The 20,957-nt window shown below is 39.3% G+C and overlaps 2 protein-coding genes across 2 annotated transcripts in view; both read right to left on the bottom strand.

The window, feature by feature from the left end:
* Positions 1–20,957, bottom strand: part of MACROD2 (mono-ADP ribosylhydrolase 2) — a 1,971,474-nt gene that overhangs the window by 556,495 nt on the left and 1,394,022 nt on the right. Inside the window, exon 7 of the mRNA XM_032351448.1 lies at positions 4,834–4,864. Coding sequence (XP_032207339.1) covers positions 4,834–4,864 — 31 coding nt within the window. The remainder of the gene's footprint in view (positions 1–4,833; positions 4,865–20,957) is intronic.
* LOC116595280 (60S ribosomal protein L21) lies at positions 3,773–4,331 on the bottom strand. The gene has a single exon (XM_032351447.1). The coding sequence runs from the start codon at positions 4,291–4,293 to the stop codon at positions 3,811–3,813; it is 483 nt and encodes a 160-aa protein (XP_032207338.1). The 5' UTR covers positions 4,294–4,331; the 3' UTR covers positions 3,773–3,810.

Genomic DNA, 20,957 nt, shown 5'->3' with positions numbered 1-20,957 from the left:
AGCTGGAACTAGGGCAAGTCTGGAGAAGTCAGGGTAGTTTCCTCAGGGCCGATCTGTACCTCTCTGACCATTGTCCCATGAGCCATAATAAACAAACGTTTTGTCTGTCTGTCTGCCTTCCTTCCTTCCTTCCTTTCTTTCTTTCTTTCTTTTGAAGTAGGCTCCACACCCAGCATGGCACCCTACATGGGGCTTGAACTCACAACCCTGAGCTCAAGACTTGAACTGAGATCAAGAGTCAGACATTTAACCTCCTGAGGCACCCAGGCACCCCAAGGGGGGCATTTTCTTAAGTGAAGTTAAGTGTTGTGTTCAGCTTGGCTCTCTGAACAAGTTCTTGAGTTTTCATTTTACCTTATCAAGGTGGATGTTGCCATACCTACAATTAATTACCATGTCTAGTTGAGGATGCTGTTAGAAGCCTATTTGTTTTTCCTAAAATAGAGATGTTCATCCATTAGGAAAATACTGACTTAAAAAGGCCTTCCTCTACCTGTTATTTTGCCAATCAACAATCTGTGTTTTGGATCTTCATTTAGGCAGCACTTTGGGTTACAATCATTATCACTGGGATCAAACAGCAACTATTTGCTGAGTTTGTCCTAGAGATATAATGCTAGACCCTGGCTGTGCACAGAATAAATCTATGCCCATCAAAGAATTCCAAACTGGTGGTGAGCACAGGATACATAAACAAAAAATCTATGGACCAAAAATGAGGGGGCAGTAGTTAATTGTTCAGATTAAACTACGGAAAGATTTCAAAAGCTATAATGACCACTAAGAGTTGGCATATTGTCGGAAGACTACTCAGAGGTTACTATTCGATTGTATCAGTGTGTGTGGTGTGTTTCTGTTTGGGCCTCAAGGGTGTGATAGTGATGGTGTGTGTGATTCTGGTGCCCATGGGGGTATGAGTGTGTGTGCGTATGAGTGTGTGTATGAGTATACGAGCATGTGGAAGTGTGCTATAAGGAAGACACACAGGGTTGGAGCTGGCAAAGTTTCTCACATGTTCTGAGATTTATCAGCTCTTTTGTGGGTCACAGAAGATGCGTACATGGAGGATGCATGACAAGAAATCTCTAAAACTATATTCTAGCAGCGACTATATTCTAGTGGCTCAGTGGGTTAAGCCTCTGCCTTCTGTTCAGGTCATGATCTCAGGGTCCTGGGATTGAGCCCCACATCAGGCTCTCTGCTCAGTGGGGAACCTACTTCCCCCTCTCTCTCTCTGCCTGGCTCTCTGCCTGCTTGTGATCTCTCTCTGTCAAATAAATAAATAAAATCTTAAAACAAACAAACAAAAAAACCTATTTTTAGGAGAAAACACCAGTCCTGAGAGGGCTGAGAAAATTATCAATGGCCAAATAAGTTTAGGAAATGCTGCAAACTAAATCACCCTTTTAAAGATGCAAGGGGCGCTTGGGTGGTTCATTCGGTTTAGCATTTGCCTTTGACTCAGGTTCTGATCTTGAGGTCCTGGGATCCAGCCCCGTGTAGGGCTCTCTGCTTAGCAGGGAGTCTGCTTCTCCCTCTGCTCTTCGTCCTGCTCATGCTCTCTCTCTCTTTTCCAAATAAATAAATAATTTTTTAATGATGCTGCAAAATCAAAGTTACATATAAATTTCTTGGCATACCAATTCACATCCTTGAGAAGAGATTTCCTCTCCCTCTTCACATACTTTGAATGCACTGGTTTAGGGAGATACATAAGGCACCTATTGTTCAGTCCGAAAGGAATAAATATTAACATGCAAGTAATGGAATATGATCAAAGGCTCCTGGGCAGATGGGAAACATGCACCAAGTGGTTTTTTAGAAAAATTAATCTAGTAAGGTAGAATATGGAATAAGAAGGGGAGGCTAGCACGAAGAAACTGTTCTGAATTCTCTAAATCCATTCTCATATGACTTACAAAGTGTTGGGAATTTTTGTTTGCTTCCTTTTTTAAAGCTTTTCTTTTTAGCCTTGGACCAATTTCCTTAAATAAAGGACGATTTCAAATCCCAATAAACGAAGATAAAAATAAAAGTGATTTGGATAATGACAGAGGCACAGCAGGGGCCCCTGAACAAGAGTGAGAAAAGGACCAATATATAATACATGGGTTCTGGGAGAGAATCAAGGGCTAATCGGAAAGCGATGATTTTATAGGGGACATAGGAAATAATATCCAAGTTGCAAATAGCTAAGTGGTCCATCAACTAAAGAGAATTGGAATGATCTAAAAGTTGCTAAAACACAATCTCATGGAGCTGAAAATAGATCAAGGCCTCAAACTCCAGTGGGGCTAATGGAAGCAAAATAGCACCTGACTTTGTGGGTATCAGCCTCACTTTTAAATTTACTCAAAAGATAGAGGGGAAAGAGAGGAGTACCCAGGACTTGAAAAGTATCTGCTTGGACCTGGCATTGTGAAAACTGACAAAGCTTGCCTGGTGGCAACCCTCCAAGCCAGTGGCTGTGACTTGGTGTCAATGTCTTCCCCCAGAATCTTCAGTATTTCCTTCCTACCCCACATAACGCAATGCTGAACAAGTTAGCATATTTGGGGCCATATTATTGTCTCTAAGCAGAAATGTCTGTCCTTCGGGGATTAAAATTATCCATGAGCCACTTTAGGTTTGATTTAGTTCTTACTACTCTTTCTTGACTTCTCATTTTCCTGTCCCTCCTCACTGTCCTTCTCTTCTTTACCCCCCCTTCCCCCTTTTTCGGTGTAACATGTTAAATTCACCTGCAATCCTTTGCACATTGCCCTAGATTCTCACAAACAAAACAGACATCAGCAATCTGGCAAGGTAATAAACATAGAAAGTAAACATAGTATTGTTTTAGGCAGGTGTGTATTTGTTTGTTGTCAAGGAAAATCAAGACTGTCGTGAGAGACCATGCTTGAGAGGGGAACCGTTTCTGTAGTGGAGTCTGATTTGACTCCAGACAAGGTAAAATGAAGATGTGGGGTCTTGCCCAAGCAACACTTTGCATTTCATGTCTCCTTTAAGCAGATTTTTAAGATTTCTAACTGGGTACCTGTGAGGCAGTACCTCCAGAAATGGAGATTATGTAGATGGTGCAGTTTAGCCCTCTCCCGCCCAGTGTCCATTGTGTTTCCATAAACACAGGCTACAGTGGAACGTGGAGAGGAAAAGGCGCGCCTCAGATTCTGTGATGCAGCCAAATCCCTCCCCATTTAACTTGATTCAGGCTTGTATTTTCCATTTTATTCTCTCCAAGACCTTCAAAAGAAATACTGTATTAAGGAGAAATAAATCTTGTACCTTTGACATCAATCTAGGTATCCCATCCTAATAGTAATGAACTTAAACTATTTCTTTACATTTGTACATATTTTATTTTTCAGTGAAGAGCCTCTATGTGAGAATTTTGATTTCAGAAGGGTCTAATCTATTTTCCCTGATCAGCACACCCTAAAATGACAATTAAACCCCATGTTACCTTAATATGTAAAACACATTTATTAATGGCCTGAAGAAAGAAAGCATCAGGAAATGTCATTGTAGGTGGAATAATATTTAGGGAGCTTTAGGTTAGTGAAAACAAGTGATTATAAAAACATTTTGCTCCCATCTCTAAGTGAAGCAGTCATTATCTAAAATAATCTGTCAACACTAAAAAAGTATATATATATTTTCAGTTTACTAAAATTATTTGTTTTATTTTTTTTTATTATTATTATTTTTTTTTTTTGCTTTAAATATTTTTTCGGGAAAAGATACTACACTTCTACTCAATTAAAAGAAACAATTTTACAGTCTTGAGGTCTTTTATTTTCTTTTTATTTATCATGCCATGAATTCATAGGGAATGGGTTCCAGCAGTTCAGGCTCTTTTCCATTGGTTCTCACGAAATGTGCTTCTCTGGGTGGAGCAGGCTGACGCTTCAGCTGAACCCAAGTACCTTTCTCTTTGGCTTCCTTCTTTTTCTGATCATTTTCCTTTACCCGCTTCAGGAAGCTATCTCGGCTCTTTGAATGTTTAATATGCTCAATGCGGACATTAATTCTCTTGGCAAGAATCTTGCCCTTAACTTGTTTGTTTACAACAATACCAACAGCATGCTGAGTAACATTGTAGACTCTTCCAGTTTTGCCATGGTAACATTTGTGGGGCATTCCCTTTTGAACAGTGCCCATTCCCTTGATGTCCACAATATCACCTTTCTTGTAGATTCGCATGTATGTGGCCAAAGGAACAACTCCATGTTTTCTAAAAGGCCTAGAGAACATGTACCGGGTACCTCTCCTCTTTCCCTTTGTGTTGGTCATTTTGGCAAATTACTGGAAGATGGCGGTTCCGGCCGAAAGGAAGGGTAAAATTATTTGTTTTAAAAACAGTCACTTCTTTGGATATTTTTTTCCCCTTTGGATAGTTTTAAAATTAAATATACTGGCACATGCATGTGTGTATGTTTTAATGTTTCCATTATTTATTTTGTAATTCACAACAAAATAATGATACTGCTAGGCTTTATATGCATTACGATTTATCTAGGAAAAAACCTGGCTTTATTAAAGAAAACCCTATTATAGGTCAAATCCTACCAAGGCAGAATGTTTTGTTTAACAAAAGACATTAAGCCACAGTGTATCAAATCATAACATGTGGTATCCAGTACAACAAAATTCAAGAACACCAAAGAATATCTGAATAGCCTCTTGAGATCCCTCCATGGGATTCGACCTGCTTTTTGGGTCTCTAAATCACAGCAAACTATATCCATCAGAGAACATTTTATCTTCCTGTGAACCTTGCCTTTAACAACAAAATAACGAAATACAAATATTATCAAAAGCTAGATAACTTACCATAAATGCCGGTTGAGATGCAGGGAAATGCCTGTGAATAAACCACAAAAATAACAGTAAATTTTAAAACAACTCTGCTTAATCTGACATCTTCTAGTTCAACATCTATTTACTTGATAATGGGATGCCCTCTATTCACATACTCAGGCCCCTAAAACGCCTCTCAGTTGGAGTAGGAGATACCGTGGAAAATGGGCATATTTGATTAACTGAAAACTTAACAGCAGCAATTGTATTCAGGAGAGCCAACTGTCAAATTTCCAGGAATCTTGTGAACCAACTGTTAAACATAGTTATAATTAAGAAATTAAATCATATAATTCTGCAATGAGATGTTACATCTAAAACAAATATTCAGAAATCATCTGATCACCTCCTAATTATTTTGCCCACATTTTACTATTGCCTCTGCCCTTGAGATGACTTATGTCTATTATACATTTGTATGATGTAAGTAATGTATATCATATTTAATATAAATGCTATATCCATTTATATAACACATATATTATATAACATAAATATATATTAATTATAAATGTGTATACAATATAAATACTATAAAATGGTGTTGCTAACGAGCATCCTATCTCAGTTGGACATTAAGTGATGTCATGTTAGTGGCTTAAAATCTGAAACTATCAATCAACGTACCTGTTGGACTATACTTGTGGGTCAACTAAAACCATAGGTTGGCTATAGATAGAAAATTCTTATAATGTTTGCAAAAGTTTTTGTAAGAATTGATCAGCTGTATAGAATCTATAATAAAGTATTGCATATTCTATTCTTGTAAGTTGTGTGCTACACAGTCTTTTTATCAGTAAAATTTAAACAAAGTGTATATATATGTGTGTGTGTATATATATATATGCTCATTTTCTTAAAGTCAGTTTTTTTACAGAGGCACTACTGCTTAAACCATTTGTAATGGACTGAATGTTTGTGTCTTCCCAAACTGACATGGTGAACCCCAATGTGATGGTATCTGGAGTTAATTAGGGGGAGGGTGGAGATGATAGGGTTCTAGTTCTCATAAGAAGAGGAAGAGAGCTAACACTCTGTGCTTTTCCCCTTCTGAAGACACAAGGAGAAGACAGACATCTGCAAACCAGAAAAGCAGCCATCACCAAATACCAGATCTGTGGGTATGATGATCTTAGACTTCCTAGCCTCCAGAACTGTGAGAAAGAAATGCTGGTTGTTGAAGCCACTCAGTCGAGGGCAGTGTGTTAGAGGGGCCCAAACTGCCCAAGACCCCGTATTTTACCCAGCAATGTGTAAAGAATCTGGCTGAAAGAGTCAAGGAACAAATGTGACTAGAGAGCTAGCTCTAATTTAGGCTAATGGGGGAATGTGATCTGAGCATAACAATGTCCTCTGCCAATGGACCTCTGTGTAAATTTAATTAAGTTGTTTTCATCTTTTCCGTATTTTTATTTTTCAGCTGAAAATGAAGGTGATAATGTTCACCATATAGAAATGTGCTGTAGAAATCGATGACGGAGTTTTTAACAAATGTGACTGACTGTGCTGCAGAACCCAAACACCGCAGCCGTGGTTGACTATAATACCAAATGTTATTGCTGAGCTCAATAATGATGGAATGTCTGTCTTTTTTCTTTATAACTTTGGGTTAAATGTGTACTACATTTTATTTTCTGTAACATTTTTATAGACTGCATGTTTATTCCCTTTACGTGGATGTCCTATTTAAAAAGTTACAATTCATGTGATTTTGTTGTAGAAGGAGTTAATAATGGATTCTGTTAAGCTCACCTACAGGTCTGCAAAGTGATAGTTTTCTTTTTTCTGTTCTTTTACTAGTAAATACTAATAAATAGGACAATTTCTGAAAGGGACTAGGAGCTACTTTTTAAATGAATTAATGAGTTCTTTTTTCTTTTCTTTTCTTTTCTTTTTTTGATTCCTTGGGTTCTGGAGGTGCCAATAAGATTGTGAGGAATGTTCTTGAATGATTCAATAAATCGAAGGATACAGAACAATGAAGAGATAGTATGTAGCAAATTCTCCTGGAAATGTTCTAGTCTTTTTAAAGGCATTCACCAAGACCACTGACAGGCCTTTTTCTCAACATAAAAACCAGCTGCAAGCTTACTGTAAGCAATTTGTTACTAATAGAAAGGGCCCCAGAGGTCAGCAATGGCCGACTTAAAAATACAAATACAAATTAGAGAGGATTCGGGGTCATCCCTATCATTTTTGCCTTGTTCACTCACATTCTGCTATGCCTTTTAAACGAAATAGAGGGAATTGAGTGTACAGTGCCTCAGGAATTCCGTGAGAGTGAACTGAGCACATAAACCTCACCTGTCTTGTGTTTGAGACAGAGAAAGAGAGAGGTTTCAGACCTGCCGCATCATCAAGCAGAAGCCAGAAGATACCATGATGTTTTCGGCAAGCAAGCCCACTTTAAACCCCACCTGGATGTCTTTCCAGTTCACCTTGTTGGGCACTTAACTGAACTTTCCTGGGCATCAGTTTCCTCTTTAGTAAATGGAAACTAAAGGGTCTGTGGGAGGAACAAAGGACAGTGTATCTGACAGGCAGTAATATCTCCATCAAGCTCCACATCAAGGGGAATTGGTGCCCTACACCAATGTGTACCTTGGTACTGTTGATACTTTGAACCAGATAATTTCTTTGTTGTTAGGGGCTGTGCGGTGCATTGCAAGGTGGTTGGTAGCATTCTTTGACTCTATCCACTTGATGACACTGTTCTTCCCCCATTTGTGACAATAAAAAAATACACCTCGATCTTGTCAAAGTTCCCCTGGGGGGCCAAATCATCCCTGGAGGAGGAAACCTGCCCTACAGTCTGGGGCCTAGACCTCAACTGTGCTGTCAGCAGGTCGTCTCCAACAGTCAACTTTTCCAGGATTGCCTCAGATGGCTGCTCCACTCAGGGTCCTGCCCCTTTCCAGGACAGTCCACACCCAAAGACTAATCAATACAGAGTGGAAAGGCTTGGCTCATCTTAGCTTAATGCAGTGCAGCACTGAAGGGCCCGACCAGCTCCAGAGCTCCTCTTTCCCTCTGCCCACTCCTGCTTTGCTCCCCTCTCCTCCCCAGGTGTGATCCCAAGGGCACACCTAAATAAGCACCATGCACCCTAATCTCTGTCTCAGAGTCTCCCTCCTGGGGAACTGATCTAACTACTTTCTGCTTCCCTCTTAGGGCCAGTTAGAGGAGTCTTTTTCCCATTAGATCTCGCAGAAGAGAACATACTGAACAGTTAATGGCAACTTGCATTTGCCTTCCCTCCCAGCAATATCTTGGAATCAATCATGTAACTTAGTAATTGAGTCTGAATGTACCAACTGCCTTGCCTGTTTTAACAAGGACAAATAGCTTTATCTGAAAATGACATCATTGCCTTGAATGTGAAGGCAAATGGTCATGTAATGGAGGATGGCTTCGGTAATATTATTGCATTAATTCAAACAGACAAACAAAAAAGCAAAGATAAAGCAGAGATGGAAATACAATATCACGGGAAAAGTTCAGTTTATGTAAAATACCTCTGTATATAATTCGTCCAAACTAAATCTCCTCCATTAATCACTTTTATTGAGAGAGAGGGAGATGGATGGAAGGAGGCAGAGAGTGAGGAAGGCGTGAGAGAAAGAAAAAGAGCGTGAGAGAGAGAGAGGGGTTGAGAAATAAAGGGTGAACAAGTGAGCTCACCTAAGGGATTTTACAGTGTATAGTCTGTGTTCTTCACCATAATAAATTTTTGATAGTGTCACCAGAAGTGAGTAGCATGGGATTTCTTTATTTCAAAGTTGTATTTAACATAACCACCTCCCACAAAAATCCTCTCCCGTGGAAGAATGAAAGATTGTACCAAAACCCAGGCCAGTTAGCCTGGTTTGTTTCAAGTGCACATAACTCAGCAGTCACCTGTGGAACTTAGGGAATGACATCACCAGCCTGATTTGTAAGGCGCCATATTCTCCCTCCAGAAGCCCAAGGAGCAAAAAGTCTCCATGCTAATCAGGCCCCAGCATACAGCCATCAGAAAACTTGCTTCATAACATTTGACTTTTAGGCTTATTTTTCCAAGTCAACATGCACTTGCTCTCTTGGGGCAAAAGTAATCATTTGATTTGGAGGGTAAGAGGGGATTTTTCTTTTATGAAATTATAGATTGAGCCACTAGCTGGAACATACTTCCTTAACCCAGCATGTTTGTTTCAAATACATTTGTAGAAACACTGAAATCCTCAGGGCTGTCGATTATGCCTCCCATCTTTTTGAATGTCTATTTCCACTCCTCCATTTGAGGGCAAGGAAAGAAATACCCCACCACCTTCTTTATCTTGATTCTAACAGAGCCTCAAAACCAAAATGGTAAGTCCTAAGCCAACATCATAACCATCCCTTGCATTTCTCTGGCCCTTGATTCTTGGTTCATGTTTTCCTATAAAGTGGGAATTTCTTTCTCGCTTCTTCATCCACTCTCTTTGCCATCTACCCATTGCTTCTACAACAGCCTTGCCAGCTGGGTAGGATTGACTCCATCCTGAGCTGCACAGGAAGGTGTTGATTGACTTAAGTAAGTAGCACACATTCCCCCTTAGCCACAAAGAGAGAGTTGGAAAGTTCTGACATCAGTGAGCTGTGGGTGTAAATTAACTGTAAAGTGCTCCCAGTTTTGAGAATCTTTCAATTGCTGAGCCAACACTTTCCTTCTTATTGAGTCAGTTTTAGTTAGATTTTCCATTATTTGCAAGAAAAAGCATGCTACCTGATACACCTTACACTTAACTGTGTTTAATTACATATCCCATTTCACTGAGGAAGTTATCGATTGCAAGAAACACCATTATTTTGTTGTACTTTGTGTACCACTACGGAAGGGGAAGCTCTTTGAGTTGAAATACAACACGTGTTTTCTTATCATTTAGGATTTTTATTGCATACTTAATTGAAATTGTTATTTTGGATTTTTTTAGATAATTTCTTAAATTACATCTTGCTCTAGGGAAAAGATTAAAAAGAGATAAATTGGACAAGTTTCCTAAAATTTATCCTCCTGCAGAGTCCAGTACCTCTAAATCATTTTCCACTACAGAGTCACAGGTAACCATTCTCTACAGTTTCATCCTTGTGCTCTTAAGATAGGTATTGTTGATCCAGTCCTTCACCAGTGCCCCACTCTGGACTTCTTTTCCAAGCTTCTAATACTTTCTCTAAAAGTTTTGAAGTTGGCTTCTTCTTTGTTGCCAAAAAAAGGTTTTCAGACAATAGCCAAACACACTACTCCCCCTCATATGGCCTCTAATTGGTTGGTTGGCTGAAAGTCAAGAGGTTACAACTGCCCAGTCAGTCTACCAGGAACAATGACCAAGTATACACATGTACAGGCAGTGAAAACTCACCATGACTATGTTTGACTGTAAAACACCTCTGGGTATAGGTGGTATCCTACTTTCAAAGAAGATAAGATATGAGAGAGTGAGCATCTTAGAAATAATGGAACATCAAGGTACCTTTCTCTGTCTTTAGGGTTTTGGTTACCAGGATAGTGGGTTGTGCCACAATCCCTTTATCCAGAATGCAGAATACTTGAGTGTTTCTCAGACTGTGATATGACTAACTCTAGGAGTATGCAAGATATTTTGAGGTGGCAAACAGACGGCCAATACTCATTTCCATGTAATATCTACATATGATTTTGATAGGCCCCATATCCTCATTACTTTTTCCAAGTCCTCATCTCTCCTTCTATCTACATGCTTTACCATGTGATTTTACAGTTTCTCTATTAGGGGAGGAAGTCTTTTCTTTATATTCTTGATGATGGACTTGAGCATATGATTTTGTTTGGCCAATGGAATAATAGTAGACATAACATTTAGATTTGAACTTTTATACTCCTGTCTTTAGAGAAGAAACATGAGAAGGAAATGCTTCAAGTAGCCTGAGGCTGAGAGACAAGTAGAGTCTGAAATCAGCCTAAGGCAGATGTGTCCTAATGAGCCCGCTGGTATATGAGCAAGGAAGACATGCTTCTTATTATGTCACTAAGTTTGGGGGTTGTTTGTTACACAGCATTACTGTGCCAAAAGCAATGACATATATATGCTAAAGCTCTAAGTTATTGTAAAGACTTACAAAAAGGAATATTGGTTTTCCACTTAGGGTGATGATACAAAGTTTCCTATGAAAATAAAAATTCTTAAAGAGTCAATTAAAATATTAGATGATCATCATATTAGGAAGTGGAATGTGAATGCTTAAAGTTAGGGAAATACTGATGCAGCAAATAAAGATTTGAACTGAAAGGCAAGAGATCAGAGCCACTCATTAGCTATAATCTGAGAGCCACTAGTGTATTCCCTCAGTGCCTCAGTTTTCCCATCTGTAAAAGGAGCAGAGTTGGATTAGATGGTTTATTCAGCTATTTAATTCTATGATGGTAAAAAATAGCCTCTTATGCTTTTCTACAGCTCAGAATAAAGATGACAGAGTCAGGCAATTTCATAGCATCCTGAATGCCTTATGCTGTTTGGACATGGGTGGTGGCATCATGGCAACAATGATGGCTGTCAGTTTTGAATTATTGTAATGTGCCAAGGACCAGACTAAGAGCTCTATGTATATTATCTGATTAATTCTCAAGAAAAATCCTATGATAAAAAACACATTACCGCTTTTCAATAAACATGGAGGATCAGTAAAGCCAAGAAAGCAACTCCCTCAAGCTCAGAGAAAGGAATGCGAACTAAGGGATTTATTATTTTACAAAAGGAATAACTGATCTTATTTTTTTTTTTGCCTTTAATATTTCCTAATGATTCAAGTCATGCATGACTGCATTCCCAAAGGCTCAAATGAGACTGGTGTAGGCAGAGAGCACCGAGAATTTCTCCTATAGCCATGTCCCTCCCTTCTTCTGACTCACCTAGGAGACCCCCCCCCCCCAACAAGGCCCTCATGGTCCATAGTATGGTCAGCAGCTTCCACTCCATGAATTTACATGACAAAGCCTAAATAAAATTGAATCTTTTTCCGATCTCAATCCTCCTGTCACTTTCTACCACACTTTAAATAAAACTAAAGCAAAGACCATGGCCTTCAAGCTCCCAGTGATCTGGCTCCTGGCTTCCTCTGCGCCCACCCCCCTTTTCCCTTTGCTCACAGAGTTGCAGCCACACTGGCCTCCTTTTGTTCTCCAAATACACAAAATACAGTCCTGCTTCAGGGACTTTGGCCTTGCTATCCCTACAGCCTGGCACATGTTCCTTTTAGATCTCTGATCAAATGTCACCTCCTCAAAGAGGCTCTTTCTGGCCTCTAGCTAAATTACTTTCTATTCCCTTAGGCTGCTTTGTATCCCTTTATGACTCCTACACCACCTGACACACAGTTGTTTGTTTGTTCTTTGTTTCCTCAGCTTAAGTTCCCCCCACTGGCCTGTAACTTCCAAGAAGACTTTTGTTTTACTTGTTGTTGTATCACCAGCACCGAAAATGCAGACTGGAACTCAATAAATATCTGCCAAATGGTTGAATAAAAAAATAATGGAGTTAGATGGCATATATAAACATAGTTATATATTTTTTTCCTACATAAATTGGAGCATGCATTGCGGTTTATGTTCTGAGATTAGCTTCTTTTCATGTCCTAGATCTTGGAGATCGTTCAATGTCAGTAAGTATTGATCCATCTCATGTTTCTAAGGTCTATGCACTATTCAATGGCATGGTTATGCTGTTTAACTAATATTGCTACATTGATGAACATATAGGGTATTCCTAAATTTTGCTGTAATAACTCACAGCAAGAATTCTTGACTATGCCTCTATGTACTTAAGAGTATTCTCATAGGATCTCTTTCTAGAAATGAAATTAACTTATTTAACCATTGGGTTAAAGGAAAAGTACCTTTAAGTTTTTGAAAATATTGACAAACTACTGCCCCCAGCATGCTTTTCTAATGTAAAACCTCTTCAATAGTAAAGAAGAGTCCTTAATTTCACTTATCCCCTCCCCCCATTCCAAGGGTGAATAGAGCAAAAGGATGCTGTCTGCTTAACAAATGGCACTGGAAGATGCAAATCACTGTACCTCCCACCTCCAAGGCTAAATAAACTGAAGGCCAAGGTCATTTAGAGGAGACTGTGAATGAGATCACATGGACTTGGCCAGTAAAGTGTCTGAAGTGCATTGTGCAAGCTCACCCAGGCACCATAATTATAAGCAATAACTTTGTTTTTGTTTTCTTCATTATACCTTGGAAATAGCTGTCATAAAGTCATTTATTGCCAGCTGCTTGCATGTTTATAACTACAACTCTGCACAGTATAAAACAAACTATTACATAGCTATGAATAGTAGCAGTCCTCTTCCAAACTTTATATTTTCTAAGAAGACAGCTGGATTAGTTCCACTGTGAATTTATTAGGATGCAAAATGTCAGAACCAGCAAAGAGAAAAACTTGCCTTTTGCCCGAGCTTGCTCACATGACTGCTAGGAATGTTTTACTGTAAACTATACATATGTGAAAACAAGAACAGGTCACCATAAACCTGCTGAACCCAAAAGAATGTTCATTCTGCTCCAAAATGTCTACATCCGTAAACTCCCTTTATGCAGAAACAGACAGAAGAAACTAAAGGTTAAGAAAGGAAAATAAAACCCTAAAAAACCTCTTATCGACAGCAAAACACTTGTGCAATATGAAAGCTCCTGCTGGAACAAAATGTCCCTAAAATGATGACTTCTCAAAAACCTAATTACCTCTCATTTTTTAAGTATCCCCTCTCCATCTTCCTTATAATTAAGCACATGTATGAGGCAGATGTTGCATCCCTGGCACCCAGGAGTGAGGAGTGTGTGGGGAGGCTCTGAGGTGACCTTTCCTGGGCAGAGCCAGAGGCAACTGAGATTAGAGTCATCATTTCAGATCCCCTGAGAAGTAAATTACCCCCTTGAGTGTGAATGGCCCATGGCCCTTAATCACTGCTGAGGGTCTAACTGTGCCTGCAAGGAGGGGCCTTCTTTGCTGAAGAAGTGGTCTAAATGACAAGGAAGAATTGTTTGCTCACAGGATTGAGGGACTAGATCACTGAAAGAACAGGACTTGAAGCAGGATCTCCAGAGGACTTGTGGACCTTTGAGCTTTCCTCAGTGTGGCTGTAAGGGAGGCTGTTTGTGTTCCATCCTTTACCATTACCATGTGCCGTTGCCCTTGGTCCATCCCCACACCAACTGTCATAGACCCCCTTCATTAGTGCTCTCAGAAAACAAAGGGGCTGGAAATCAGATCCCAGGGCTAACCCTGAACCAATGATTGATGGGCAGGGTGTGGGAGGGTGTAAACACCAGCACACCTTTACCCTGCTGAGAAAAATGCTGAGTGTGAGCATCATCTGGAGACTACCACCTTTGGGTTTTACAGTCACCTGGGATTTGGCCTGATGTCTACCCTTCCCTTCTAGTCCAGTGCCTCACATCTCACCTGTGTTTTTCTTGGGATTTTCCCAATACATCCCTTTTCCCTAAATCCTCACCTAAGAGTCTGCTTCTAGGGAGCCAATCAATGACATCTGTTGTTGTTATTTACCTTAATGCCACTAGAAGTAAAACTATTAAAGTGAAAGAGACCTCAGGGTTAATTCTGGGAGGACCTCAAAGGAAACAGAGCACATGGTTATCACCAGTCTTGGTAAGCAGAAGCAGAAAAAGCAAATAAATCCTCGTGAAGCCACAGGAAGGAAGAAAGGACATCCTTAAGACTGAACAACCTGAGTGACTGAGATCTGGCTCAGAGACAAGGAGGGGCTGCCAAGGACATACAACTGGGAGGAAATTCAGAAACTGACCACTCAGGGAGAAGTAGAAGGCGGTAGCCCTGGGGATCTCCGTGTTCCATGCTGAGTACAAGGCCCCAACCCAGACCGTGTATCATGTAAAGTTTTGTTAAACAAATACAAGGAGGTGTTATCATCCACTCACTGTTTCGAGTCAGTCTCTGGCTTCTCTTAAGGTATGTTATGTCTCAATATTGATCTTAATTAGAAAGTTCAAGATCTGACTTCTAGAGAAACATTAAGAAAACCCATTAACAACAAAATAACCACAAACAAATAACCACAAATAACCACAAAAACAAAAAACACAGCTGTTCTCATGGAACCCAGCAGCCCAAAAGCCTCAACACACATAGACAGTGAGGTGGTCTTTCCTAAGAGTCTATGGACTGGGCACTCTAGATAGAGCAAACTCAACCATTTTCCAGTCAGCCAGTCTCACAGCTCCTTCGCAGTGTGACTAGTGGTCTGCTAACAAGCCAAAGAGCTTTTAGAAGGAAGGGAGAGAACACATTCAACAAATAGTTACTGAAAGACCACAGATACAGACAGGGTACCAGGGTATCCAGAAGCTTCAGCTATCCATCAGGTTCCTGTCTTCCTATGGCTTAATAAAATAAATAGGAATAAAGATACCACCTAAGAAATTCTAAAGTTTCTGGGATATTTTAACATGGGCCTGGTTGTCTCTCCTCAAAACCATGTAAAACTCAGAGGAGGCATCATTATTATTATCCCCAGATGGGATGAATGATCTTCCAAATGTCATGCAATGGCCAAAAGGAAAAGCTTAGACAGAAGCCCTGATGTTTTTGACTCAAACTTCTTCTTCTTCTTCTTCTTCTTCTTCTTCTTTTTTTAAAATATTTGAATTATTTACTTGAGAGTGAGAGAGAGAGCATGAGAGAGGAGAGGGTCAGAGGGAGAAGCATCTCCCTGCTGAGTAGGGAGACCAATGTGGGACTTGATCCCAGGACTCCAGGATCATGATCTGTGCCAAAGGCATTGACCCAAACTTCTAAGTACTTCCTGCTCCAGAATAGAGTCAGTGAGGTCAGGGTTGAAGAAGGAAGGTGGAGACAGGGGAAGAATCCATCCTGAGCATGCTCAATCCTTAGAAAAGACTAGTTGGAAACAAGAACTCTTTATCAGCATGAACACAGTACAAAAGCCCTTCTAGGCTTAGCCACCAGGTCTTACTTATTAAATCAGCTGTCAAGCCGAAGATCAGGGTTACAGGGTAATTAAGGATTAGGACACTTTGGAACCACTGCTCTATTCTATTCAGATGACTTTGAGAACCACTGTATTATTCTATTCCAACTAAGGTTGTTTCTTCCCACTGTTTCACCAGACCATTGTCATCCAGCCTGTATCCAGCTCATATCCAGCACAGACTCTCTCCCACTAAGATGAACTGAGGTCCTTTCCTGCCTATGCTTATTAATCCGTCACATGATTGGAGAGTGAGCGATTGCCAGGTTACCAACACATATATAGGTTTTATTCCTGCAGACTTTTTGACACCTTTGTTCCATCTCTTTACAGAGTCAGCATGTTCTCTCCACAAATTGGGCAATTTCATTTTAGGCCCTCCATAATTTCATGGTGTGATCTCAACACATCACATAGAAAAAGAGATGGTTTTCCTTATGAATAGAGCCACTTCTAAAGGCAGTTATATATGCAAACACTTGACTCCATTTCATATTTATGGGAGACAGGTGAGACTCTATTGACAGTTGGTTGGGACCTAAACTACAGTGGTTTGTAAAGAATATGGGCTTTAAATAAAATGAGTTGTGATTATTCAGCTTGAGTCAATATGTAAAGGTAATAAATTCTTCTTTCCTTAGTCACAAAGGAAGACATTAGTCAAGCCTAATGCACACTTTATATTTAACAAGGGAATTAATTAGGAGATAATGACTAAAAAAGGGGTGTCTAAAGGACGCACCCTGTAGGAATGACTAAAATAAAGGGAAGCAAGAAAGGAAAAGGAAAAGGAAATTGATTGTAGTCATATTTCCCAAGTCCAAGAATTGCTACTCATGGCCTGAAAATGGCTGTGCTTTGTGGGCCATCAATCACTGTGAGGAGTTTTATCAACTGGAGTCTTTTATGGAAATGAGCAAAAAGAAGAAGACTGGGAACATCCAGTCTGCAAGAAGATGTCTGACAGCTCAGGCCCCAGGATGTGAGTTATTTGTATACATTTCCCAGTGCTTACTGCATTAATCCAACCAGAATTCTGCCAGACCCACAAGGAGGGAAGCAGGCAGCTGGCCTCCAAAGTATACACTGAGGGTCAGTGAATACACGGTTGTGTACACAGTTGGCTCCAGCACTGGGACATGAACAAACCATCAGGATGAACAGACCAAATTTAACAGAAAGTGACACACCCATTATTCACTAAGAAATAGTTAAAACTAAATGTCTTTCTATTCTTAGGGAGTTAATTTAATGTATGCACTAAGAGAGACAATGAGAAGGTCATACATGCATTAATGCATGGATGGATGGGTGAAAAGATAGTAAGATGGAAGGATAGATAGGTAAATGGATGAATGGAGCAAAACTTTATTTAGAAATGAATACTTTTAGGTACCACCAGCTCTGCTAGACATTGACTTCATTTAAAGTCTAATTTCACAAAGTGAAGGATTTAATTTTTAACCACAATCTCACAGTTGCATCTATATTAAAGACAAACAAAATAAAAACCATCCATAACAGATTGTAACACTGTCTCAGATGACACTTATTACAGCCAAGTGTTATATTCCTTTCTAGTATGTGAAGGGATTTCTGCCCATTGATTTTTCCTCTCCTTCCATGTTATTGTTCCTTCCTTTTGGGATTCACTGAAAGTGCGACATATCCTCAACATTGAATACAATAGTTGCATTAATATAACAGATGTCACTTGATGTAATTGAGGAAGGTTTTTGAGGACACAGTAAGAAACCAATAATTAGGCAAGGATTCTATGCTAGAGAATCATTTCCTGTAAGTTCCAATGAGCTGTTCAAGTTTCCTCCATCTTTTTCAATCAACGTTTCATCATGAGATCTCTATCCCATATCTAGCTTCAGAAGCTATAAATGATCCTTTTTGACCGCTCTTCACACTACCTTACTGGGCTTTAGTGTTCCACTAAAAGCACAGGTATCCTACACATGTAATTGCTCTTGGCAGTTATCTGCTCCAACTACCCCATGCATGGCCCCCCTCCCTACCATCCCTGATAAGGTTCAAATAGGCTCCATCTGAACTTCTTCTGGGATGCGGGGTTCACTGCCTATAAAAGTAAATGGACCACTGCTTCTCAAACTTCAATGTGCTTCCACTCAACTGAGCATCTTACTCAAATGCAAAGTCTGATTATGTAGATCTGTGGCAGGCTGAGATTACGCATTTCCAACAGTCGCCCAGGTGATGCGAATATTATTGATCTGGGTACAGTTATAGTAGCACATGGCTAGACAATAATATCACTTCAAGTCCTACTTTTCAAGATAGTATTAAATTAATCCCAACCTAGGGAAGGCTGGGAGGAAATTATTGTTCCACTTATCACATGGATACCTGAAGCGGCAGAGCTCCCAAAACTACACACAAGTCAGTAACGACCCAGGAAGAGGGCAGATGATGAAGACAATGCTCTTCCCTCCACTTCTGCACTTGCCCACAAAACAGTCCTGTTTAAACACCTGACTCCTTTTGTCATGATAAATACCCTTGTCCTCCTGCTCACATGAAATGTCAACCCCTAAGTCTCAACAGTTTCCTGGTGGGACTATTTTGTCTGTTTCTATCTGTACATGTCACTTGTATATTTTAGATCCACAGTCAGTGTATTCCAGAAACTTGTACTAGAACAGGTCTCAAACACTAATGTGGAGGCAAGTCACCAGGAGATCTTGTGAAAAGCAGATTCTGATTCAATAGGTCTGGGGTGAGGTCTTACTTTCTGCATTTGTAATAAACTCCTAGATGACACTAATGCTGCTGATCTTTGGACTCTACTTTAAGGAACAAAAGTTGAGATTATCACCCACAAAACTTGCCCACATTTGATTTCTTTGCTCAATGTTGACCCTTATGTCCATAAAACTTATGATGCAAGCAACAGGCAACTTGACTTCAAGCAGAACTCAATATGTGTGTGTGTGTGTGTGTGTGTGTGTGTGTGTATTCTTGTAATTTAGAAAAATCCAGCAGTAGGCATTGCTTTAGGTGAGGCTTGAAGCAGCTTCTCATGGTGCCTCCAATCACTATACTAAGTGACAGACATAGGCTAATTGGTTGGTATGAACCACATCTATATACATATGTAGTTGTGAACATGCTATCTGATGAGGCAGAGGTCAAGTAGTAGGTCAGGTGCTCTTTTTTTTTTGGCTGAGACAAAATCTGAAACATCCCCTCTTGTAAAAATTTCAAGTGCATTTTTTCTTGGGTTGAGAGGTAAGCCCTATGTAATAATTGCTGAGAACTACTTCTGCTCCAAAAACTATAATTCTGAGAAACTTTCAAGAACTTGATCATACTTAGAAGGCACTGATTATTAAGGACAAAAAAACAAAAAACAAAAAACCTCATGACCATATAAATTCTTGTGTCCTGCCTTTAGATTAAAATACAAATCACCCAACAATTAATAATTTTTTTAAATAGCATTAAAGATTCTCTGAAATCTCAATCCAGTATTTAATACCCCTTCCCAACACATATAAATGTTTTCCCTTGTGCTGTATTTTTTTCCTTTCTACTACTTCCCTCTATTCTTCCCTTGCTTTGATTTGGTATAATGGAGTCATCCTTAATGAAGCACACTGCACCATTTTCATAGGACTGGAGCCCCTAATCAATTACTGTAGAGAAGTTACTAAGGCAATGGAAAAACAAAAGTTTCTGTTTCCTTTAGTTATGGTATATTTTCCATAGTCTGGCTGCTCCAGTCCTTCCATTCAGAATTTTGACGTGCCTTGGAATCTTAAGACTCATTTTCATTCACCCTTGATGTACAGCAAAACTTGCAAAAAAAAAAAAAAGTTTCCTATTTCTGTAAGAAATGTCATGACATTTTGCATTCTGCAGTGAATGCACAAGCTTGCAAGATTATGTTGATGTAATGGTGACTCTGCTATCACATCTGGGAATTGAAATGATAGAAGAAAAATGCTAATATGTTCACTAGATGAAATCAAGGAAAGGTACTTATTTATAATTATGGATCTTTATTCTATTTTTCTCTTCTCAAATAAAAATATACAGTATTTTCTAGTTACTTATGGTAAGGGATATTTTTGGAAAATTATTAGCAATGCAGATATGAACATCCCTGGATACATTTTATTAGGGAGATTTTTAAGTATGTAATGACTTGTCTACAATACTTTATGATCTTTCATAAATGGGTCATTTGTCCAGATAAGAAATTTAGTGTAGAATGAACATAGAGTTATATTTGGATCTTAATTACACAGGCCAGAACCACTAGCAAAGTCATTAAACATAATTCTTAAGCTTCCCAGAAGAGAGGATTGATCAGAGGAGACCTCAGTGGGTCCATTTTCCAACTTTAAGAGGCCTAAAATTTTACCCTACTTTTTCTTAATAATTTATACAGTGCAGTGTCTGTGGTTAAGATTTCAGAGAACTATTAATTTCCAGATGGAAAAGAGAGTCTGGGTCTACAGAGACAACACAAGCTTGGAAGACTTATGCAAATATCTGAATAAGTCAGTCATAATGGAAATCATTTTAGACAAGGGTTTTCTTTAACCAACACTGTGCTGATGTTTTGTTCACTTACCCCATGCACTTCAATGTTTTAGTTACTGCATTATTACTAATTGACAAGAAATGGTGTGATTTAAAGGCAACACATAAAGGGTATTAAATAACTATTACACGGATTGGACTTTGTTTCATTCTTGATCTCCCTCCCCCATTTCAAAATTTTTTTTTCCATTAGTACATATGCAAAATTAAATCCCCTGAATTTGCTTAGCTTTTATTCTGCAAATCATTATTTGTCTCATTAACACAAAATTATAAGGGCATTTTGGGGCTCCAACTTGTAGCAAAGACTATTATTTTTACAACTCTTTTCCAATAGCAGTTGCACCTTTGGAGAAATAATGAGAAACTAAAAACCATTTATTTAGCATCCAAACTTTACAGGCATTCTTGGTCACCCACTAGATAGTGAGCATTGGGAGCAATGAAGAAGGCAAGAAGGAGAGTGTTGGGAGGTAGTAGGTGCCTCC

The sequence above is a fragment of the Mustela erminea genome, chromosome 7, assembly GCF_009829155.1.
Source record: "Mustela erminea isolate mMusErm1 chromosome 7, mMusErm1.Pri, whole genome shotgun sequence".
Lineage (NCBI taxonomy): Eukaryota > Metazoa > Chordata > Mammalia > Carnivora > Mustelidae > Mustela > Mustela erminea.
The sequence above is the reverse complement of the archived record's forward strand: the minus strand, read 5'-3'. Positions and strand labels throughout refer to the sequence as shown.